Source organism: Neofelis nebulosa, chromosome 8 (genome assembly GCF_028018385.1).
Source record: "Neofelis nebulosa isolate mNeoNeb1 chromosome 8, mNeoNeb1.pri, whole genome shotgun sequence".
NCBI lineage: Eukaryota > Metazoa > Chordata > Mammalia > Carnivora > Felidae > Neofelis > Neofelis nebulosa.
This window is the reverse complement of record NC_080789.1, coordinates 47,024,643-47,050,538: the sequence shown is the minus strand read 5'-3', so window position 1 is coordinate 47,050,538 and position 25,896 is coordinate 47,024,643. Positions and strand designations below refer to the sequence as shown.

General features: G+C 38.3%; 1 protein-coding gene across 3 annotated transcripts in view; it reads right to left on the bottom strand.

Annotated features, from left to right (window-relative positions):
* PTPRR (protein tyrosine phosphatase receptor type R) overlaps nt 1-25,896 on the bottom strand; it is a 247,515-nt gene that overhangs the window by 17,716 nt on the left and 203,903 nt on the right. For all 3 annotated transcript variants that reach the window (XM_058742040.1, XM_058742041.1, XM_058742042.1), the window contains 5 exons: nt 17,769-17,848; nt 17,193-17,330; nt 7,605-7,715; nt 5,389-5,546; nt 668-781 (listed from right to left, as the gene is read on the bottom strand). In XM_058742040.1, the coding sequence (XP_058598023.1) occupies nt 668-781; nt 5,389-5,546; nt 7,605-7,715; nt 17,193-17,330; nt 17,769-17,848 (601 nt within the window). The remainder of the gene's footprint in view (nt 1-667; nt 782-5,388; nt 5,547-7,604; nt 7,716-17,192; nt 17,331-17,768; nt 17,849-25,896) is intronic.

Genomic DNA, 25,896 nt, shown 5'->3' with positions numbered 1-25,896 from the left:
AAAAGTAAGAAAATTCTATCACATGCCACAACATCGATAAATCTTGAGGATATTACACTAAGTAAAATACCAAGGGCTGGGGGCAGGAGGGAACAGGAAGCTGCTGTTTAATGAGTACAGAGTTTTTGCCAGATGGAAAGAGTTCTGTAAATTGGAGGCACAATAATGTGAATATACTCAACACCATTAAACTGTACTGTTAAAAATGGTTAAGATGATACATTTTGTTATCTACATTTTTTCACATTAAAAAAAGTAGACTAAGAAAAAAGATGATTTTTGGTAGTATGACACGCCTCATTTTAAACAATCAAGATCCTAAGGTGAACGACCCAGTTAAGCCAAATGGAAATGCAGAGTAAATAGAAGGGAACAAGGGTGTAAGGCAGAGAGGGAACAGCTACACCATAAATACCTGTGTTAGAGATGAGGAAGGATTAAGCATAAGCTTTTAGTTTTGTGTTCTTGATGGTCGGTGTTGCAAATAACACTTTCCTTGATGGCTTTTTAATGTAAGATATACGTAAGCGTCTTACACAGGTCTCTACAGAGATTTAAGACTTTGGAACTTGTGATGCTTACTAAGTCAGACTGATGGGATCAGGTTGTGGCTGATAACGCTATGTGTGAAGTGACATCTCTGTTGCACGGTCCAGCGGACACTTACCTGTCTACACGAAGCTGGCAGACAATGCTTAGGGCATCGACAACTCCTTCTTCTTTCAACTGTCGACAGCCAATGGATGTAGCAATAAAACACCCCGTTCTACCTATCCCTGCGCTGAAAAGACAAAGAGTAAAAAGGTGGATGCAAAGGAGAAAAGATTAAATATATTCTATTATTTATTTATTTAAATTTAATTCCAATATAATATTAGTCTCAGGGGTACAATATAATGATTCAACACTTCCATACATCACCCAGTGGTCATCACAACAAGTGCCCTCCTTGAGCCCCATCACCTATTTCACCCATCCCCCCACTCTCCTCCCCAAGATAAAAGACATTCTTTTAAAAGGGTGTTTAAATCTGAAATGGGCAGCCAGGGTTGGTAAAAACAGTGACAGCAGCTCTCAGACTGAGATTACTAACCTGGCCTGGTGCAGTGATGATTGAGTTATATATGCAGTAGGGAGTGTGGGGTGGAAGGAGAATAGTGAAAAAGGCATTGTAATTATTCTACAAAGAATAATTAGGACCTAAATTTAAGTAAGGTATAGGCACTAGAAAGGAGGAGAAAGACTTAGACACATCACAGACGTGAATCTAGGGGATCGAAAGAAAGGAAGCGCCAATGAGACAAAGGGAGAATTCTAGAAGAAGGGATGATGTGGGGGTGGTGAGGAGTTCAGTCTTGGATAGACTGATGTTGAAGATTCTAGTGAAGAACTGAAGATTCAATTCAGTTTGGGAGAAGCCTGTGGCCAGAGGCACATATTTCTGAGTCATTTATGTCCAGGTGATAGTTGAATAAAACACCATCCGTCCAGGAGGGCTTGCCCCATTCATCTGCCTTAGATGGTAAATTATCAACCTAATAAGCCCTTTAACTCTCTTTCCATATTCCTCCTCTCTCTCCCTCTCCGTCCTCCTCTGCAATTTCTACCACTAATAGTCTTTATGCAAATTTCTCTCAAATTTACATCTAAATTCCCTAAGTTTCTCCTAAACTCTAGATTAGCATTCCATTTTTTAGCTGGAACTCTTGATGTTACTATTTTGCACTGGCTTTAATTCAATGTATCTAAATTCAATGTATCTAAAACAGAATTAATTATCTTTTCCCTCAATGGCATTACCAGTTAGCCACAAGTTTTCCAGCCTAGAAATCTTGGAGCCATCTCCAACATCTCTCCTCTCTCACCTCCCACATCCAATCTGTTACCAATTCTTATATTTTCCACCTCTACTGAAGCTTTTGGGATCCATGCTTTCCTTTCTATAAACTGTGCTCACGTTTTCGACACCTCCTTACTTCATGGTTAGCAATGATCTCATTATGGTTGCCAAGTCTTGAGTCTCTTCCTGGACTAATTCACGATACACACAGCTGCTAGGTTCATCTTTCTAAAATGGGAATCTGAGCATATTACTCTCTACTCAAAGACTGTAGATGCCTTCCAGTAGTTACAGATAACGTCTGAGCTCCCTACCATGGAATTTGTGAACTTGCACAATATGAAAGTGGCTAACTTTCAAGCCTTAGGTCTTTTTACTCTTCTCTTTGTACCTTTTGTGCCATTTTTTTTTTCATTTACATGAATCCTTGCAAAAAAAAATGGCTTTTATTTTTCATTTTTTCTCTCTGTGTTAATGATATTCCTTCATATTCCTTTGGTCAGTCAGAAATGCCCTCTTTACCACCCTTTAAAACCACACACATTGGTTATTTTTTAAGATCTTGTTCAACATTACCCCAACTCTTAGAGGCTTTCTTCAGTCCTCATGTTCTGAATTAATAGTTCCCTTCCTGGCACTCAAATAGCATTTATTTCTCATATTTGGTGCTTGTTTCCTGTTGAATGTGAGTGCAGAGGAATTCAGAGGTGAAGGAGGTCCCTTTTAGTTAAAGAGTCTATAAAGAGTTTGTTTCACTAAAGAGATAGGATTTGAACTGGACCCTACGAATGGAGGGCATTTTGGTTATTGTGAATCAGAATATTCCATGTATGAGAATGGAAAGAATTGCTGCAGAACAGGATATATGATGTACAATAGTAAGTAGACTAACTTGGCCTGAAAAGAAAGTTATTTTGGAGGAATAGTGGGAAACAAGACTGGGCAGACACACTGGAGCCTGATGAAGGACCGTGGGGCAAGCCAAGGGTAAAGTCCAGGTTAACATACTCCCCCACTCCAGGTGGAATGCGTGTGATATTCCTGGGACACGCCTAGCTACCCAAGAACAAAAGGAAAGGGGTTTAAGTGCTTGCCATGGTGATGTAGGAAACTAAGGCAAATGAAAAATTAAATTCCTTTACTGTCTATAGCCCATTGACAAGGCCTTGAAACCAGCAGAGTGACCTCCCTCTAGGAGTTCAGCTGCCACAGATGATGACACTTTGCTAGAGGCAAAAGGGAATCTTAGCTTAACATTTTCCCATCTCCCAGGATCCTGTAAGTCTCCTTCAATGCATAAAAATTCCTTTAGAAACTTCTTTTTTCTCAGCTCCCCCAAGGTATATGCTGGCAATCATACTCTAAGCTTATGGCCCCCAATATACATCTGAAGAGTCTCATGACTGAGATTTTACTAAATGGTAATAAATGGAGTCTTCCTAGCAACAGCTAGCACCTCAAGATCCTGGAAACCTTGCTTCCAAAATACCTTAGAGACTTACTCTATTCCTGACCCCCTCCCAAACCAAGAGTATGTAATGAGTTACCGGTCATGACCTCACGCAGCTCTTCTGCCCACGGGTCCTGTCCCCATGCTTTAATAAAACCAACTTTTTGCACCACAGATGTCTCAAGAATTCTTTCTTGGTCATCAGCTCTGGACCACCTCACCATCACCCCAAAACTTCATCAGAGCCTATAAATGATCTTACATGGAAAACTAAGAAGTTTGAACTTCATCCTCTAAAATAGTGATGCTTTGTGTTTTGTTTTGTTTTGTTTTTGAGAATTTGATAAAAACTATGGACTTTCATTCCCCAGAAAAACTCACATAACTTTATGTACTCCAATTTGTTAAAGTAATTTCAAAGAGTTCACTGACCCCTGTAGTTCATCCACAGATCCAGGATTAATAAAACCCAGGGTTTTAGGAACATCACGCAAGAGAAGTGGGTGAGTAGGCTGGGCTGGGGGTGGGGCCTAGGGAAGTGGGGTGTGTTTGTGCAATTAGTTGACTACTTCTAAAATACATGTATGAGGTCATTAGGGCCTGAACCTGGGTGGTTGGACAGGAAGTGATGATTATGGGAGAAGCTTTGAAGGGAAAGCCAATCTGGTGACTGATTAGATACTGAGGCTAGAGTTGAGAGAAGGGCCAAAGATAACTGTCAACATTAGATATTGAGTGCCTGGAAAAAAGCTGGTCTTATTCTTAGAAATAGTCATCAGAAGGGGAGCTGGTTTTATAGGGGAAATGGCTAGTTCATTTTAGATATCCTGAGTGTTTTATGATTTTGGGTGGGGGACAGTTCCAGCCCTAAAATATAACCAATTAGGCTGTCTTTCCTCACCCCTAAGGGAAGTTTAGGGTAAGGCCTAATGCTAGAAACTGGATAATGACTCCTTTGGATAAATAGATATATAGTAAATTTCATTCTTAATTAAACTATAAAGGCTCAAAAAAGAAGGAGACTAAAGTTATAATTTAAACTAATTAGCAGGGTGCCTGGGTGGCTCAGTTGGTTAAGCATCCGACTTTAGCTCAGGTTATGATCTCACAGTCTGTGAGTTCGAGCCCCGCATAGGGCTTTGTGCTGACATCTCAGAGCCTGGAGCCTGCTTCAGATTCTGTATCTCCCTCTCTCTCTGCCCCTTCCCCGCTCATGCTCTGTCTCTGTCTCAAAAATAAATAAAAACATTAAAAAAATAAAATAATTATAATTTTATTTATTAATATGATCATCAAAAGCTTTCTTGCAAGGCTTAAGAGGTTAAACAAAGCAACATAAATTATTTTGACCAAGTATAAATGGCTGGTTATAGAAATAACTTTAAAATTATTTGCTTTTGTTTGGGCACACTAAAAGGAAAGTCTGGGGAATGAGGTATCAGTTATGAGAGGAGAGCTTCAAGTTAGACATTAGGGAAGGGAACCACTATAGACATCTGTTGCTTTTCTCGGCCTACCCCCCAATACTCCATGTTCTGGTAACAACACTTTGTTCTCCTTTTGGTGAACTACCACTTGTTCACTTCCCACTTCATAAATTTGCTTCCATCTGTTTTTTTTTTTCTTATGAAATAACTTCAAAAATAGCTGACTGGCTTTCACCAAGTTTGACATAATAATAAATGCTATCAAGATCCAACTCATGTATGGTTCAGTGCCATCTTGAAATAACAAAAAAGCCATTAATAATCTTGAAAAATGTATCATTCCTAGTGTACATGAGACCGACAATACAAAAGCAATCGATGTACGTTTTGACGTAAAGGCCTGAATAAAGTCTCCTGTTCCCGGAGTCATTTATTTAGAAGTGGTGTTTTCTCTACTGTGTAATTGTTTGTCTAAATGCTCTGGGAATACTGTTTCAGTTCTGTAAAGTATCGTCCTGATCCAAACTCAAACATTGAGAAGTTAACCAATTTCAACAAATCTTTAGTTTACCAATAAAGTCACAACCAGGAAGCACAACCCAACTTCTATCTGTCTGATGACTTTACAGAGGCTAGACAGTTGCTTAGGCAGAAAGAACGGTACCCCTTACCTGCAGTGGACGACCACGGGCCCTCGGCCCGTGGCAGCAAGTCTGTCTTCTTCTACATCCAGCATGAGCTGTAGAAGGGGCTGGGCACTGTCTGGAGTCTTGTGATCCGGCCATGAGGTGTACCAGTAATGCTTCACATGCTGGGTGTGACTTCCTTGCTGAAAATAGCAATAGCCACCAAATGCCTCATTTACTTGTGGAACTAAAAGTCATCCAAACCACAATACTGAATGCCTTCTATCACTCCCAGCTTGCTGGCAACTTACTTCTGTCTGGGTGGAAAAAAAAGATCTAGGAGATTTCTGAAGAGTACTCTTCCACCTTGAGAAAACTTTACTACAAATAGGTTGATGTCAAAGTTTGACAGTCTTGAGAAATAGATATTTAAAATAGAAAATGCGTATGAAACATATGCTAGATAGGTGTTTGTAATTTGTTATAATAAACATAATGGTAGATGCGAAGGAAGCCAGGAGGGAATCTGAATGGACCATGTTTCCTGCTCTTTGAACGTTCTTGACAAGGGATGATAAACATATTAACTCTCATAGGAACACTTACCCTTACATTTGGCCCCTACATTTGAATTTCTACATTCATCCCAAGTTGTAGTTTCTAACAGCAGTTAGGAGTCCCGGTAATAAGGAGCTAGAAAGGGTCACTAGATTAGAGTGAGTGAGAGTCCATGCACATCATCTCAAAACCCAGTGCCCGGCTGGGGAGCTGGCACAGGGGAGGCACTCAATGAAATTCCTATCTCGAATTTCCTTCTAAAAACCCTTAGTGTAGGGGCGCCTGGGTGGCTCAGCTGGTTAAGTGTCCAACTCTTAATTTTGGCACAGTTTATGATCTCATGGTTGTGAGATCGAGCCCCTTGTCAAGCTCTGTGGTGACTGTGAAGAGCCTCCTTGGGGTTCTCTATCTTCCTCTCTCTCTGCCCCTCCACTTCCTCCCCTCTCTAAAAATAAGTAAATAAACTAAAAAAAAAAAAAAACAAACCAAAAACAAAAACAAAAACAGAAACAAAAACAAAGACAAAAAAACCTTCAGTGCAGCTTGGCTTCTATACTTTCTGTGTGATGATTCTGTACCATCAGGGAGGCTCTAGATAGGATTGAAATCTTTGAGATGATTGTTCTCTAGAAGCAAAAACAGTACCATGGCAACGTGCCTCAGCATCTGCTGCCCATAATTTAAATAAGATAACTTTTCTATGACATAATCTGGTCTGGGGAAAGTCCCCATAAATTACCGTAACTCCGAGTTTGGGAAGATCTCGTCAACACTTCAGGTTTGCCTTGCCTCCTACAGCCACCCACAAGCACAGATTTTCTCTTTCAGTTTCCCGACCTTACTAAAAGCTGCTTAGACCAAAGTGACAAAAAAAAAAAAAAAAAAAAAAGAAAAAAAAAGAAAAAAAAAAGCGGGGTTGGGGAGGCACCTGGGTGTCTCAGTCAGTTAAGTGTCTGACTTCGGCTCAGGTCATGATCTCACAGTTTGTGGGTTCAAGCCCTGTGACTGGCTCTGTGCTGACAGCTCAGAGCCTGGAGTCTGCTTTGGATTCTGTGTCTCCCTTTCTCTCTGTCCCTCCCCCACTCTCATTCTGTCTCTGTCTCTCAAAAATGAATAAAGGTTAAAAAAAATAAGAAAACACCCAAACCGTGGTAAAGTCTCCAGTACAAGCCTTGAAAGGCATTCAAAATGTTAAATCAGGGATGTTTTATTTACAGAGATTAGAAAATCACAACATCCGATTTAGTGAATTTCTTGAATGCCTACTTATGTTAATTTAGTCATTCCAAATACTAAGAGTAACTGACAACAAAGAAATACATGAGGGAATGATCATAATTTCTCTTTGATTTTGACATTATTAAAGATAATCTTTAAAAAAATTTTTTTTAACATTTTATTTTATTCTTTGAGAGAGAGACAGCGCAAGCAGGGGAGGGACAGAGAGAGGGAAACACAGAATCCAAAGCAGGCACCAGGCTCTGAGCTGTCAGCACAGAGCCTGATACAGGGCTCCAACCCAGGAGCTGTGAGCTCATGACCTGAACTGAAGTCGGATGCTCAAAGGACTGCACCACCTGGGCGCCCAGACATTATTAAATTTTAAATTGAACCTGCAGCACTTATTGGGGTAAACAATTTCAGAGTAGAAATGTAATCCTCTCATATCATCTACTTTTTAGATAGTTATAGCTTTTTCTTACCTTTAAGACAAGGTTTCGAACGGTGTAGTTATCACATTCATTTACATTGATAACCAGAACCTCAACTTTCCCATAAATTCCTCTCTTTTCTGGCCAGTATAACACACATTTCTGGAGGAGGGGAAAAAAGAACACAACAGATATTAATGATTTCACTGGTTTTAGGGTACTTTTCATTCAAGCGCCTCAAGAGTTTTTATTTAATTAATTAAAAAAAATCAAGTATCAATTTTATAAGGCTGGAAATGTACAAAAAACCAGTGAGCTGCACATTTAAACAGGTGACTTTTATGGTATACAAATTATATCTCAATAAAATTTTAGAAGGAAAGTATCAGTTTTTACAGGTGCCTGTCAAACACTATTGCTAATAATCCCATACAAAAAAGGGCAAAATTTCCCAAAACTCCGCATGAAAATTGAGAACTAAATTGAGAAATTAAGGATTAAGAAATCAAGATCCAAATATTAGACTTTATCATGTGATAACTCGACATAAGAGGAATGTTCTTTCATAATGACTGAGCCAAGTCAAATTTTCCTGCTTCAAGTTCAAGTGTCTAATAAGAGTATTTGTAAAGTTTCAGATGCCACAGAATGAGATCTCTCTAGTATGTAAAGAGGACATAAGGATTTTTAATACATTTATGGTACTATATCTTCCAGGATCTTTTCACATATAGGATCTATTGAAATAAATGCATAAAAAAATTATTAAAAAATTTTTTATGATGAATCCTCTTTGAAGGTTTTAATGAGTAATAATAATTATATTGCAACCACAGCAATATAATATGATAATTAAGGTGCAGGCTTTGGAGCCAGAAAACCTGGGTCCAAATTTTGGTTTCACCTCTTATTATTAGCTGAGAATCTGTAAGAAAGATACGTAATGTCTCTGGCCTCAGTTTCCTCATCATTTAATACATTAAAAGCACTTCAGACAAAGCCAGACATACAGTAAGCATTTAAAACACTTTGTTCTTATTATGGTTGCTCTATTTTTAGGTTTTTGATCTAACTGATTCAATCATCACTTAATTATGCATTAGATAAAGCAGTAAATATTGCATTATTATGATATCCAAGCTACATTATTAAAAGAAAACTATAAAATGAGATTCAAACATACATATAGGCTCATATTATTCATTATTTTGTCTTTTAAACATCTGCAAAAAAAAAAACCGGTGAATTTTACTACATATTTCAATGATTAAAAATGTAAAGTGTGAATGCCGCTGTTTATTTTAAGTGCCCAGAGAAGCAATGTTCATTTTAGAAATACTGTTTAAATAGAACTTATAATTTTCTTGCAAACACACATGCACATTTATAGAGAAATTTCTTCACTTGTTGCCTTCAGTCAGGTAGACCTTTTAGTACTCAGGATACTTGTTTCTTTACATCTATGTCAAAGGCATAGGACCTTATATGAAAAAAGTTAAGAACTTATAGATTCAAAAGAGCAGCAAAAGAAAGAATCACAGATTTATAGAACTAAAGGAAAAGACATGTAAAGTATCAGAAACACATCTCGGGGATTCTATCTTGCTAAGTAGTAGCCATTCCACGCCAGAGCCAGGATGGAAGTCAGTTGCCCTTGTGGAATCACTGTTTCTTTCATCCATGACAATAAAAACACATTTGCATCCTCTACATTCTGGTCCTTTTCCAAACAAAGTAAATCATATTCACCTCTATTTACATGCCACCCCACACCCAGGCCCCGCAGGCAATCAGGCTGAAGGCATACTCTGGCCGACACAATGTTAACATTAAGAAAAGAAATCTTTTAAAAATAAAGCAATGTATTTCTCTCCTCATTTACTAGTGCCAAATGTCTAAAATTTCCCAGGTTTGTTAAAGAGAATGATACTAACCAATTTGCCTGGTTTCTTTCAATGAAGCTTCAATTATTTCGCTGTAAGACCCGAGCTATTGTGTATCTTAAAACCCATGCCTCCTGGACGCATCCAAGAAGAGTGACAAAGAATCTTGAAAAAGGTATTGAACAAAGCAAGAGACATTCAGCGGTCCAGCGGTCTGGTATACGTGCCCCATTGTCCACGATGAGACCTGAGCAGCAGGCCCCCTCCTTGGGAAGGTGGCTCTTGAAACCCGTAGAAAAAAGCTGCAAAACAGGAGCTCAAAGCCTGCACCCTGACTCTTAACAATACTTGAACAGCCTTGTGCACCTACTTGATAAATGGAAGCGCTGCTTGCTTCTCTCTCAAGCTTGCCGGGGCCCTCTTGAATGTTTTTCTTGACTCTTTACCAAAAATGCAATTGGCAGTCAGCTCCCAGTAGACAATGCAATGTGACTTGTTCATTCAAACAACCCTTAATTAGCATCCCATCTCCTTTCTGAGATACAATAGCTTATTTTTACACACGGAATACATTCCCACCAACCCCCCCCCCCCCCTTTTAGGAGAACAGAGAAAAAGAGACCAGATAAGTGTGGGTACTTTTTGAATATGAGGTGGGGGAGAGCTGCAAATGTAGTTGTTTAAAGAGCAAAAGTTCAGGTTCGGGTTATTTTTGTGAACAGCTTTTTAGGGTTTCTTTATTGTGGGGCTAACAATGATGTGAAAGAGGCAGAAAATGCAAGGAAGGAAAATGCTCTGTTACAGATAATACTGTGAAACCACACTAATTGTAGGTAATTCAGAAGAGCACGCTATCTCACAGAATATAACCCCAAATTATCACTATTCTTTGCTAACTGGGCTGAGCCTTTCAGTGAAATTATCTATGGATTCCAAGAATCCATAATTTGGAGGAAAAAGAGGTCTTCAGAGGCTCATGTGTCTCTTGTACAAACAAGTGATTAGTGAACCCTGACTATAAAGATTCTGGACATCAACCAACTCTTCATAATCAGTGGTTTACAGCAAAAGTAGAATGCAAGGCAAAGCAATGCAAATTCTTATATTTTTATGATCTTTTTTTTTTTCTTTGACCCTCCCTCTCAATCCCACCACATTAGGGCTATTTGAGTATGAAGAGGAAGGAGGTCTAGCTAGTAATTTAGTTGCCTGGGGAGAAAAAAATGTATTTTTAAGTTATTTTCTTTTTAAATTCTATGCATTAAAATCAAAAAGATTTTGTTCTCTGAGCTAAAAACATGTATCATCACAAAGACAGTGGCTCTAAATAAGTAAAAAGAAGACGGTCAGGCTCATTTGGATTGCATTAGCATATGAGAGGTATAGGATATGTCAGATTGCCTACAGTTACTGTAGTTACTTTCATTCCTGGCTTTCCAACTAAATATTACCAACACAGGTGCAGCAACTTAATGTTAAAACTACCTTCACCAGCATATCACTTAATCCCTGCCACAATCATCTGAATTTGGTAGAACAGGTTTATTACTATTATTATCATTTATCATCTTACAGCAGGGGAAACTGAAGCTCAGGTATTTTGGTAGGGGGCTCTGAGAAAATTCCCTTGGGAGCTAAAACTCTCAGAGCAAATATCATTTTAAAAATTTTACTTTGTATCTCTGACATCCGCTGTCATCCAGCCAACCCTACTTTACCACGGCATTAACCAGTGGCTTTCCTTCTCTCTGTGAAATAGGCTGGTGCTCATGCAACACATGGTTCTTGGGCCAGTCTCTTACTAAGCCCAGTGCCTCTCTTACTATCTGCTGAGCTTTACATGTTCACCAAGGTGTACTTACATCCAAACCTCCTTATGGTAGGTAGAGTCATTATTGAAGCCCCATAATTTAATTTTACATAGACTAATGAAACATGAAGGTGCAAAGAAAATAGGAAATAATTGTATAAGTTAAACAAGTTTTTCATTGGGAAAAAAAAGGACTCAGTAAAGAAAACTGCAGTTAAATCAGGTACAGGTGACAATTGTAAAAATTAGTGCAAAGCTTGAATCTGCGCAGGATTCTGCATTCATAAATCTTTTACAAACTTTTCTGTGTTCTCTTTCATTTAAAAAAAAAAACTGAAATGGGCAAGTTTGATGATGTATAAAGGGCACGATTTCCATAAGCCATATGATCTAGAACTCCAGCTTCAGACCAACACTAACAAAACAGAACAAAACAAGTCCTATAAAAAAATGAAAAATACTTAGTGTGAACAAATGTACATGTCTTAAGATAAAACAAAGCATTGGAGTGTTTTGGTTGCTGTTTTTATGATTTTTCCACTGTAACTTCTTTGACTAATAGTGTCAAATAGGAGGGATTCTAATTATAGTTAGAAGCAAAGCAAGCTAAGACAATTGAATAAAACCCAGCAAAATAAAAATAAGGTACAGTTATATTTGGAATACAAGCATGTTTGAAAGGACAGGTGAGTGATTTCGCTTGAGAGCGATCAGCTTTTTTTTTAATTAATTAATTAATTTATTTATTTATTTTTGAGACAGAGAGAGACAGAGCATGAACGGGGGAGGGTCACAGAGAGAGGGAGACACAGAATCTGAAACAGGCTCCAGGCTCTGAGCTGTCGGCACAGAGCCCAACGCGGGGCTCGAACTCACGGACCGCAAGATCATGACCTGAGCTGAAGTCAGACGCTCAACCGACCAAGCCACCCAGGCGCCCCGAGAGCGATCAGCTTTTGAATTGTGGGCCACCCTTAACTGCTTTGGCAGTATGAGTGTCAGACTGCTGGTCATGTAAGAAATGCTAATTAGGCTTCCCAGCGTTGATGGGCAGTGCTAGGCCAGGCTGCCTCTCTAGATATTATAATAGCTAATTCTGCTCCTCCAGGAAAGCTGAAAACTGGTCAGCAGGAGCTCCACCATTTACATGCCAGGTTGGCCTTCAACATTACCTTCCTTGACCTTCTTTGGACAGACACCCTGGTTCTGAGACTCAGTTTGCTTGTTTCTTTTTATTCTTGGTGCAGCCATACCTCTTTTTACTGAGCTTCGCTTTCTGTGCTTTGTAGATACTGCATTTTTCACAAATTGAAGATCTGTGGCAAGCCTGCTTGGCGAAAGTCTATAGGCACAATTTTTCCCAACAGCTTTGGCTTACTTCATGTTTCTGTGTCACGTTTTGGTAATTCCCACATATTCAAACTTTTTCGTTATTATTACATTTGTCATGGTGATCTGTGATCAGTGATCTTCGATGTTACTATTGCAATTGTTTTGGGGTTGCACCGACTGCACCTACCTAAGACCGTGAACTTAATTGATCCATAGGTGTGCTCTGACAGTCCCACTGACTGACCATTCCCTGGCTCCTCCCTCTCCCGGGGCCTCCCTATTGGCTGAGACACAACAATATCGAAATTAGGCCAAGTAATAACCCTACAGTGGCCTCTGGGTGTTCAAGTGAAAGGAAGAGTCCTATGTCTCTCACTTTCAATCAAAATCTATGAATGATTAAGTTTAGTGAGGAAGGTATGTCAAAAGTCGAGATAGGCTGAAAGCTACCTCTTGTGTCAGTTTGCTAAGTTGCGAATGCAAAGGAAAAGTTCTTGGAGGAAATTAAAATAGCCACATCAGTGAAGACACGAATGGTACGAAGAGAAACAGCATCTTGGTATTATGAGAATAGTGGATTATTAAATAAGAGCTTGGCAATTACTCATTTATTTATTAGAAAGTAGAATGGTTCATGAAAATACGAAGACTGAGAATTTCTAAAGATAACTCCACCTTCATTTTTTTCTGGAGGAAATGATTTTTGTCTCTTCCAAACAATGATGCTGAACACAATTGGAAGTTGGCACGTTTTTGGTAAACAGCATTTTCCTGGTAGTGTGAAGTTTACTGCATATTTCTTTTTAAGCCAGAATTCTCAATATCATTTTGATCTGTGAAGCATCAAAGTTTCCTCTATAGTATTATATTTATATCATGGAGGGTCTGGACAGAAAGGAATTTTTAATTTTAATTTAATGATTAACATTCTACTCAGATCTAGGAAATGCTGTTAACTCCAGCATGAGTTCTGGGTTGTCCGTTATTTTCTTTTATCCCTTGCTAGGTATTGTTCTACTGATTTTTGGCTTCTACTGCTGCTATTGAGAAGCCATTTGTTACTTACTCTGTTGTTAAATCATCTCCCTTAGTGTTTTTTAGTTACATAGATGTGTCTAGTTGTGGGATTATTTTTACTTATCCAGCCTAGGATTTATGGTGCTTCTCAAATCTGAGAGCTCATGTCTTTCATCACTTTTGGAATATTTCCTCCAATATTATTTCTTTTCTTATATTCTCTTTTTTCTTCTCCTAAAATATCCATTATCTATACATTGGGCATTTACATACTGTCCTCTATGTCTTAAACTCTTTTTTTTTTTTTAATTTTATTTATTTATTTTTGAGAGAGACAGAGACAGAGACAGCACAAGTAGAAGAAAGGCAGAGAAAGCAGGAGAGAGGAGGCTCCATGCTCAGGCTCCATGCTCAGCACATAGCTCCACATGGGGCTTGAACCCACAAACTGTGAGATCATGACCTGAGCTGAAATCGAGGGTCAAACTCTTAACCTACTGAGCCACCCAGGTGCCCCTATATCTTAATCTCTCTTTTGTATCTTTGGTCATTTTGATCTTCTAGGTAATCTCCTTAGCTCTATTTTTTAATCCAATCATTATTTATTCAGCTATGTCTAGCCTATTAAACCTAATGATGCTTTCTTTAATTTTAATATCTATATAATATTTATTTCTAGGACTCTTTGGTTTATTTTAAAATCTTCCTACCCTTTTGTGATGGTAACTTGTTCCCTTGTCAAGTTCTTAATTTTATGTTTTGTGTGCTTAATTATAAAAAAAAAATAGCCTATATTTATAGTTTCTTTTATTATAATTTCTTGTGGGTCTATTTTACCTATTTGTTGTTTCTTCTGATTTTTCCTTATGTTGCTTGTTTACTTGTGTTGTCTCATTATTTTGACTTGTGAGCTTCTGTTTGGCTGGGCTTTTTCTGTTGACATTCTGTCATATAAATCCCGAGAGTGTATGCATCCATAAAGTTTTTGCCTTTGTAGAGTGCCACCGAGATTCATCAATCCAGTATTAATTTTTATATTAATTGTTATACTTGGCATTTCCTGGTTTTCAAGTGCTGAATACTACAGAGAACCTTTTTATCTCTCCCATGAGAAGACCAGATTTAGATAGATTAATTTCCTGGTATAGTCCTATTTTGGTCGGCAGGTTTATTTTCGTGGTTCACCTTTTCACTGAAGGCACAGCTCTTGTAGGAGCTCGCTTTATGGAAGGTCTCCATTCCAACTCTTGGCTCCTGCAAGCCCAAGGCTTTGTCTCCAGGTCTTGTATTGTCATTAAAGCACAAGTAACCCATAATTCTCTGGCTTTATGCCTTTTATTCACTTTTTGCCGGCTGGGACTTTTCTTTCCCCCAAGCTCTGTTATGCATGCTATTTTTATTTTACTGTTTTATCTGTAAAACATCAAACTTTCCTCTATAGTATTATGTTTACATCATGGAGGGTCTGAACAGAACGGAATTTTTAATTTTAATACTGAGTAATGCAATCTACTCAGATTGAGGAAATGTTGCTAATTTATATTTTACATTTTATGCTATTTAAAATTTTAACCAGTATGACTAGTTTTGTAATGGGAGGTTTTTCACATTATTTGGCTTATGTGTATGCAGGAATGTATATACAGATGCATATATAGAGAATATACATTTTAAGCTTGAAAAATATTTTCCTACTAGGTAAAATAAAGGCAAAATGCCATGGATGTTAAACAACTGTGCAGGAATTATCAGCGGCCCAGTGTGTTGATAGATTGATATGGGTGACACAGCCGAGAATATTAGGGGCTGTTTTTATTATGCCACCTCTGGCTTTCATATAAAATTCATAAAAATACATTTCTTTAGTAAGCTATATAGTTAATTAAGTACATAACTTCATCTATAGACCCCAAATAGACTTTTTTTCCAGGATAACTTTCAGAAAAAAAAAAAATACTTTATCTATTGTAGCAAAAATGAAAGAAGGCAACGAACTTTACAAAACTCATAAACTCCTGCGTGTAAGCCTGGATTTTCTTGATTAGCAGCCAGAATATAGTATACTCATGGGATAGAACTCACCAAAAAGGTAAAAAGGAAAGCTCAGCTTTCTTAAATTCATGTTGAAGCCCTGACACAGTAATTTTAACAAGAAAACAAACACAAGCGCTGACTAAAACCAGATGATAAATGATCCAATAAGATGCCCTAAAATGTAAGCAGTACCTAGGATAGCACCCTTTGGGAATTACACAATTCTCTTTTTATGATGTAAAGTACAGAATGAGTGTTCTACAAGCTAGACCCTGAGGAAAGACTGCTAGTATGCAAATGGAATTTAACTTTGACCCTTTTCTTGGATTTCTTACAAAGATATTGAAAAAGTTGCTTGACTTTTTGAAGTTAGTCAGAGAAAGACAAATATCATATGACTTTACTCATATGTAGAATTTAAGGTACAAAACAGATTTACATAAAGGACGGAAGCAAAAATAATATAAAAACAGGGAGGGGGCCCCAACATAAGAGACTCTTAAATACAGAGAACAAACTGAGGGTTGCTGGAGGGGTTGTGGGTGGGGGGAAGGGCTAAATGGGCAAGGGGCATTCAGGAAGACACTTGTTGGGATGAGCACTGGGTGTTATATGTAGGGGATTAATTACTGGATTCTACTCCTGAAATCATTATTGGACTATATGCTAACTAACTTGGATGTAAATTAAACAAAAAAAAAAAGTTGCTTGGCTTTGTTACTTCTTTCAAATCTTTTTTTCAAAGCTCACCTTCCCCTTTGACCCTTCTTACAGCTCAGCCCCACCCAATCTCCCTATCTTATTCTACCTTTTCCTCCTATACCATTTATCCCTTCTAATTGCTATAGTTTTATGAATTTATTATGTTTATTGTTTTTTAATCTAGATTCCCCAATAGCAAGTTAAAAATAGACCAATGGCAGGTATCTTTGTATGCTTTGTTTACTAATATACTTATATTGCCAACAACTAAAATAGTATCTGTCACACAGTAAGTGCTTAAAAATTACTTGGGACTTGGGGCGCCTGGGTGGCTCAGTCGGTTAAGCGGCCGACTTCGGCTCAGGTCATGATCTCTCGCTCCGTGAGTTCGAGCCCCGCGTCGGGCTCTGTGCTGACAGCTCAGAGCCTGGAGCCTGTTTCGGATTCTGTGTCTCCCTCTCTCTGACCCTCCCCCATTCATGCTCAGTCTCTCTCTGTCTCAAAAATAAATAAACGTTAAAAAAAAAATTAAAAAAAAAATTACTTGGGACATGAGTAGTTTTTTCATTTCCCTGCCTATAAACCACAGTGATAATTCATAACTCCTCATTCCCTTGCAGAGCTATGTGGAATATGTGAGATACATGTACGCCAAGTATATTGATTTGTCTGAAAGAAACCTGCCATTCATACAATGACACTAATTACCATTTCTTGGAAGCATGAAGTGAAATTGTCTTTAAATGCCTTAAAGTTTCCATCTTAAATCTGTTATTAAGTACATGGCAATTTTCCTTAGACAATATCTCTTCTACAGCAACTGAAAATATACAACGTTCACTACTTGGGGAAAGGTCATACCTCATTTTTTTCTTTGAGTTTTGTGATCATAACAATCACGGGACTGTCTTCCTGCCAAACCATCTGCCAGAAATCATTCACGGTGTTGATCATGGGGCCCTGTGTGGCGATGAAAGCTTTCTCTTTGCCACTGTAGCCCTAGTTTGAGTAAAGAGACAGAAATATTGGCTTTGAAATTCATGCCTTGCACTGAAAGCTTAGAACAAGTTCGGAACAAGATGGCTCTACTAGTCCAAAAGCAACACCACTTCCGCGGCTTCACTGATTCTAGCACGAGTCACGTGACTGTTCTCCCAGCTAGTCAAGCACAGCACATGGTATTGAGGGTCATAATGCTCAGTTCTCATCAGAGCAGGCCCTAGACAGCACTGCAGCCACAGACACACAGGAAAGGAAGGCTCAATGTAAAAGACCCACTACCAATGTTGATTATGACTAAACAAGCAAATAAACTTGCTAGTAATCAAGTTAAATCAAAATTGATCCACTCTGAGGAAAAAAAAAATCCCCCAACAATTCCAAATAGTGAGCTGACATGCTCATCAGAAAGAAAGTTTTATTTATTTACTTACTTACCCGAATATAATTAGCATTAATGTAGGTGCTCAAAGAATCAGTTACATTTTTTGGTCTTAAACACACTCTGCTGAGGGGGTCTAATGAGGAAAACAAGAAGGAATGTATTAGACAAATTTAGTCTTTTGAAAGGTCCTTAGAACACCAATAACTGTGCATAGCACACTTGTTAATTTATACACTGGTCATCTGGTTTGTGTCAATGTTTGTTGTTGATGTGTCTGCATGTCTGTCTCTTGATCCATCTGTGTTTATTGAAGGACAATTGGACCCATCTTGACCCCTCCCCTGTCCCTTAACACAAATGTTACCCATAAGCTTGAGATGATTTTATTTATCATGCCATTTTTTGGTGGGTTCCTGATTCTTGATCCCTATGTCTTATTTATGCTTCTTTTCTTGTTCTTTGGATTTGGAATTTGCACCATATTTCCTTGCTCACTTCTTTCTTCTCTTCTGCCCAAAGCAAACACTTGGTCTGGCCTGAACCCCCTCTTGCTAAAGAAGCTGTCTTTAGTTACCACGTGTGGCACTTTGGTCACCTATAGCATGAAAATGATATTGCATAGATTGCTATCGTGTTAGCAGTATTGTCTTAACTTCTCAAATCACTTTCCATCAAGAAGTTGAAACACTCTTTGTAAACCAGTGTTAGGAAAACTATGGTAGTTATTTTTACCAACATTTACATACATGAATTAAGATCAAGTCATCCTTTTATGATTTCTTTAATCTGGTACACTCTGAGCATCCTAAGGCAAGGATGGAGATTTTTTTCTCATCTATACGACCTAGTGTCTAGCACGGTGTTTATATGTGTAGCAGGCACTTGATGTCTACTGCGTTGATTTAATGGTCCCTTCCATTTTTTAAGAAGCCAGTTCTACACATTCCTCTTTAGTAATTGTTCTATTGCTGTTCTTCTCCAGAAAGATAAAATTCTGAGACTTTATCATACCCACTGTTCTTACCTCCTCCTCCATAATTCAGTCTTCCTTGTGTACACTCCAATCTATCCTAACATTAGTTTTATGCAGAGACCATTCTTACTAATGCCCATCAATGATCCTTTTGTTGATCTATACCAAATAGGCCCATGGCGGTTTTTTATTCATGTTTTATTTTAATATTTATCATCTTGTATTTTTTTAATGTTTATTTAATTGTGTGTGTGTGTGTGTGAGAGAGAGAGAGAGAGAGAGAGAGAGAATGAGAACATGAGTGGGGGAGGTGGTAAAGAGAGAGGGAGACACAGAATCCGAAGCAGGCTCCAGGCTCTGAGCTGTCAGCACAGAGCCGGATGGCGCACAGACGATGAGATCATGACCTGAGCTGAAGTCGGACACTTAACCGACGAAGCCACCCATGGGCCCCTACCATCTTGTATTTTAAGTGCTTAATTTTTTTGCCTGTCCTCAATGAATTGTAATGAGCCCCTTGAGGGCAAGACCTGTATTTAATTCACTTTAAAAGAAAAAAAAGAACTTTAGTATCCATTGTGATTTCTATCTGGTATGTGGCTCATAGAGTGTTTAATATCACAATTCATTTCTATTAAAGTTGAGACACTGCTGTTGACTTTCTAGATACTTTTTTTCTTCCTTAGTGAAGGGGACAGGAAAACTTTCATTCCTTTTCAGTATTCACTGATTCTTAGAAGTTTCCACAAGAGCTCTAAACCACTCAGACTTGAAAAGAGGCCCACTTCCTTCAGTTTTTATAAAGCCTACCAAGTATATGATTTATTGGGAACTCAGCCCTATAAACCGCTTAGATGCAGGTTCCTTGTCGAGCTGAATTAAGTTTATTTTGGAAATTGATAATTTATAAGATTTCCAAATATTTAGAGGTTTCCAAATACTTTTTTTTTTTTAAACAAGAATGAAGCATGTGACTGAGGGGAAAATTAGTTTTCTAAGCAAAGACCGCCCCCCCGCCTTTTTTTTTAAATGTTTAGTTATTTTTGAGAGAGAGAGAGAGACAGAGCACAAGCTGGGGAGGAACAGAGAGAGAGATAGACACAGAATCGAAACAGGCTCCAGGCTCCGAGCTGTCAGCACAGAGCCTGACACGGGGCTTGAACTCATGAACCAAACTGTGAGATCATGACCTGAGCCAAAGTTGAACGCTTAACCAACTGAGCCACCCAAGCACCCCTCTAACCAAAGCCTTTTTTTTTTTTTTAACATTTATTTATTTTTGAGACAGAGAGAGACAGAGCATGAACAGGGGAGGGGCAGAGAGAGAGGGAGACACAGAATCTGAAACAGGCTCCAGGCTCTGAGCTGTCAGCACAGAGCCCGACGTGGGGCTCGAACTCATGGACTGTGAGATCATGACCTGAGCTGAAGTCAGACCCTTAACCGACTGAGCCACCCAGGTGCCCATAACCAAAGCCTTTTTAATGTTAGACTGGACTAATAAAAAAAGCTGAGGGTTAAAAAATATCCAAAACTTTATCATTGTCATCATCACTGTTATAATTTTATTCACTTTATGCATTTTAAGTGTACATGTGTATTTTAAATATATATATGTATATTTGTCATACATACATGTATATATATATATATGATATGTATGTATGTCAAATTCACTCTGATAACTTTTTTCAGAATAGATGCTTCTAGATTATACGCTAAATATTTAGCACGCCACTTATGATACCTCCGGGTGGTAGCAATAACAATTCTAACATTGAGCAACTTGTCTTCCCTCTCTTTTGTTTTTCTGCTTTTATTTTCTTCCTTCTCTCCTCTTGCTTTCTTCCCCTTTTTTCCCTCCCTCCCTCTCTTCCTCTCTTATTCCTTCTCTTTCTCCTGTCCTCCTTCCTGTTTCTTTTTTCCTCTCAACAAAATATTGACCACATAGATTTAGTGTAGAGAACACATGACATTTCCCTATTTTGTCCTCTTTAAAATATCTCTGGCAATTTAAGCCTTCCATTTAACAGACGAAATGGTACCTGGATCCTGATATTCTGACTGCATCCTATCCTATCAGATTTTATGAAAGGTTATCCTGTGCTGGAGATTTCTTCTCCAGGAAGAAATGCGTTTGAGGTTTGGAGTCAAGAGGAGAAGCTATCAGGTGAGGGAAGGGTGCACACTGCTAGTGTATCCCTGGGCAAAGACAGAAATGAGTGGGATAGTATAGTTTTTCTAGATAAATTCAAGACAACTGGGAAATGGGAGGAAAGGCAGGAACTTGGCCACGCCTTCAAGGTGAGTGGGAGTCACCTCCACTTTGTTGCAGGAGAAAGAGAAGACTTCAGGCCTGCAGTGTCCAAAATGGTGCCACTAGCCACATGGAGCTAAATTTAAGTTATTAAAATACAATAAAATTTAAAAAAATCAGTTCCTCAGGTGCACTGGCTATACTTCAAGTGCTCGATTGCCACATGTAGCTAATGGCCATCACACTGGAGATATAGAACATTTCCATCACTGTACAGAGTTTTAGTGGACAATGATGATCTCCACAGTGCAAGATGGTGATTACATGGAAAGTCACTTTTTTTTTTTAAATTTTTTTTAACGTTTATTTATTTTTGAGACAGAGACAGATCATGAATGGGGGAGGGGCAGAGAGAGAGGGAGACACAGCATCCGAAGCAGGCTCCAGGCTCTGAGCCATCAGCCCAGAGCCCGACGCGGGGCTCGAACTCACAGACCGCGAGATCGTGACCTGAGCTGAAGTCGGACGTTTAACCGACTGAGCCACCCAGGCGCCCCGGAAACTCACTTTTTAAGATGTGAAAATTATGAGAGAAAACAGGACCCTTAAAGAGTGCTTTTGAAACTGTAAACTTGCCTTTGTCTACTTAGTGTTCCTATTTTCTGGAATTGGTTCTGGGGTTAGTGATGAATTCATCTTCAGTTAGGTAGGGAGAAAGGAGAAACTAACATTACCTGAGGGCTTTCTATTGGTTGGAACTTCCTTTTTCACATATTATTACTTAATTCTCTACACAGCCCTATGGAGTGATATTATTATCACTATCTTTAAGGGATGAGGAAAGGTTAGGTGGAACAGAAAGATTAAGTCATCTGTGTAAACTATGAGTGCTCTTGCCATGATAGGGAGTCAAGTCTAACTGCAGTATTTTGTTTTAGCCATACAATTTGTTGTCTAATGAGCGGCTGACTTATTTGCATGTGTACTCTGTTCTGGGCACTTAATAGAACAGGAAACATAAGTAGGAAATATTACCAGACTTTAAATTTTTAAATATGAAATGATGGCCAGAGTAATTAGGTTTAATTAATAGAGTTCTTTAATTTTATCTATGTATTTTATATTTGTATAAATAAATTGTTTGCATGGAATAAATATACATGAAATTTGTTATTATACTTCATTGTTGTGCAAATAACTTCATATTGATGTATGATTTTTTTTCCCATTGCTTTTGTGATTTAGGACATAGATATATTTTCATCATTAATATTTGCTTATCTTGCAAAATAATGTGATATAAACTTGACCTTCTCACTTTAATCTACCATGTGGAGTGTTGTGAGCCAGGCTGACATCATCATCAGAGAAACAGCTATTATTTAATTGGTTCTGAGCCATCCATATTTCTGCTGTAAACCATACTCCAAATTATACAGCCTCACTAATATGTACAAGCTGGATGCTTTTAAACTTGGGTTTGTTATAAGTTAAAACAATACAAAATTATAATACTTAAAATATTAATCATTTTTAAGTATTTTATGTAGTGTTACAAATTTATCCCATACTACAGTCCAAAATAAACCATAAAAAAACAGCTTTCCATATAAATTCCAGTCTTTTCTGATTATTTTCAACTAATGGTATGGCATGCCCAAACTGTATTTACTAAATTATATTTTGTGCAACAGGGAGTGGGTGAGGCTTTCAGACATTTTCAACAGAAAATTCATTATTTGCAACATCAGTTGTCAGCACAGGTACCCTGGTTCAAGTGATCCACCCAGTTCTGGGAATGGAAAAGCTGACACAGGACTATGAAGGGCTATGTCTGATATCATCTGGGCAGGAAATAGAGAAGGCTGAACTTTAAATAATCCTAATAATTTCCAAATCCATCTGACATTAGATGGTTAGGTAAAACTGAGATGGATGTATATGCCCTAATTATTTATGTTTGGTAAATTTCAGATGAAAAATCTTGAGAGAGAGAGACAGAGACAGAGACAGAGAAAGAGAGAAGCACTATTTTTAACTCACAGCACTTTCATCCCCTTTAGCCAGCTGTAGTTATAAAATATCTTTCAACAGGACTATACTACATGGACCAGGTAAAAATATGTTATAGTGGAGTGTTTTCAACTCCACCAGAGGGGGAAGCCCAAAGATACCATTAACAGTAATTCTTTTACCATAAATATGGAGAATTGGATGTTTTACGAGTGAATTAATGGGCTTGATTATGAAGACTCTACTATTCAATATTCATACTTTTTAGAATTATTTTTTAATGTTTGTTTATTTTGGGGAAGGAGGGAGAGTGAGAGCGGGGGAGGGGCAGAGAGAGGGAGACAGAGGATCCAAAGTAGGTTCTGCACTGACAGCAGAGAGCCCGATGTGAGGCTCAAACTCATGAACTGTGAGATCATGACCTGAACTGAAGTTGCATGCTTAACCAACTGAGCCACCCAAGCACCCTCAATATCCATACTTTTTTTTTTTAATGCTTATTTATTTACTTTTGAGAGTGAGAGAGGCAGAGCATGAGCAGGAGAGGGGCAGAGAGAGAAGGAGACACAGAAACCAAAGCAGGCTCCAGGCTCTGAGCTGTCAGCACAGAGCCGGATGTGGGGCTCAAACTCACGAACCACGAGATCATGACCTAAGCCAAAGTCAGACACTTAATTGACTGAGTCACCCAGGCACCCCAATATCCATACTTTTTAAAAGTCTGTGGCTCCATCTTTCCAGAGCTATTGTTTTGAGATGTTTATAGATTTTGCCAAAACCCAACTATCTGTTGTCTAGTGATTGACAATGTAACATCCTCTCCAAAGCATTTTTGCCACTGTAAGCAGAATTAGTCAGTCTTCTCTATATTCCTACACCACTTGGGCCAGATCTCAATTCTGGCTTTTATTATATTGAACATAATTACTCATTTACATATCTCTCCTCTCTAGTCCATGACCTCCTTGATCTTATAAGCCATTCCTTATTTCTTACTGGTTCCTGGAAGCTGGCTCATTGCTTGATATAAATTTCATGGAGTTAAATTCAGTTTTAACATAGTCTAGGGGCGCCTGGATAGCTCAGTTGGTTGGGCATCTGACTTCAGCTCAAGTCATGATCTCATGGTCCGTGGGTTCAAGCCCCACATCGGGCTCTGTGGTGACAGCTCAGAGCCTGAAGCCTGCTTCAGATTCTGTGTCTCTTTCTCTCTCTTCCTCTCCCCCACTCACACCTGTCTGTCTTTCTCGAAAATAAATACACATTAAAAAAAAACAAACATAGTCTAAACAGTGTTTCTCAAAGTGTGGTCCTGGTATCATCTGTACCAGAATCACCTGGATGTTTGCTTAGAAGCACAGATTCTTGGGCCCAACAGCAGACCTACTTAAACAGAATGCCCCGGGTGGGGCACAGGACTCTAAATTTTTATAAGGATTCTAGGTGATTGTTATGCACAATGAAATTTTTCGGTAACAGCTTTATTCAGATGGAATTCATATACCATATGATTAACTCACTTAAAGTGTGCCATCACAGAGTATTTTTTTTTAATTCACAGAGTGTACAACTGTCACCACAATTGATTTTGTAACATTTTCCTCATCTCCAAATAAACCCCATTCCCTTTAGTTATTTAGCAGTTATTTCCCATGCCTCCCAGCACCAGGCAACCACTAACACAGTTTCTGTCTTTATAGATTTGCCAATCTGGACACATCATATAAGTGGAATTACATAATCTGAGGGATTTTGTGATGGCTTCTTTCACTTAGCATAATGTTTCCAAGGTTCATGCATGTTGTAGCATGCATCAGCACCTCGTTTGTTTTTATTGCTGGGTAATATTCCATTGTGTGGACATTCTACACTCTATATATTCATCAGTTGATGGATATTTTGGTTGTTTCCACATTTGGGGCTATTATATATATATATATATATATATATATATATATATATATATATATTTTATTAAATGCTTACTTGTTTATTTTGAGAGAGAGAGAGAGAGTGTGCACGCACAGGGGAGGGGCACAGAGAGAGGGAGAGAGAGAATCCCAAGCAGCCCCATGCTGTCAGCACAGAGTGTGATGCGAAGCTCCATCTCACAAACCGTGAGATCACAACCCGAGCCAAAATCGAGAGACGGATGCTTAACTGACTGAGCCACCCTGGCGCCCTTGGGGCTCTTATAAATAATGCTGTTACAAACATTTGTGTATAGCTTTTCAATATCAATACTTTTTAAAAGTCTTTGTGGCTCCATCTTTCCAGAACTATTACTTTGAGATGTTTTTGGATTTTGCCGAAATCCCAACTAGCTATTTGTCTAGTGATTGACAATGAAATGTTCTCATTTTTCTTGGTTATATTACTAGGAGTAGAATGTCTGAGTCATATAGTAACTCTAGGCTTTGCCTTTTGAGGAACTACCAAACTGTTTCTTAAGTAACTGTACCATTTTCCATCCTTATCAGCAATGTGTGAAGGTTCCAGTTTTTTTACATCCTTGCTAACACTTTCTATAGTCTATCATTTTTATTTTAATCATGTGGATGTGAAGTGTTACCTCATTGTGGTTTTGATTTACTTTATGGCTAATGATGTTGAGCATCTTTTCAAATGCCTGCCAATCATTTGTGTATATTCTATGGAGAAATGTCTATTCAAGTCCTATGCCCATTTTCAAATTGAATTGTCTTTTTATAATTGAGTGCTAAGAGTTCTTTATACATTCTAGACAGAAGTCCCTTATTAGATATACAATTTGCAATTTTTTTTTCCCATTCTGTGAGTCATCTTTCTATCTTCTTGATGGTATCTTTTGACCTCTGAAGCACAAAACTTTTTAATTTCATAAAGTTCAATTTTTTTTTCTTTTGTTGCTTGTACTTTTGGCATCACATCTAAGAAATCACTGACTAATTCAAGGTCA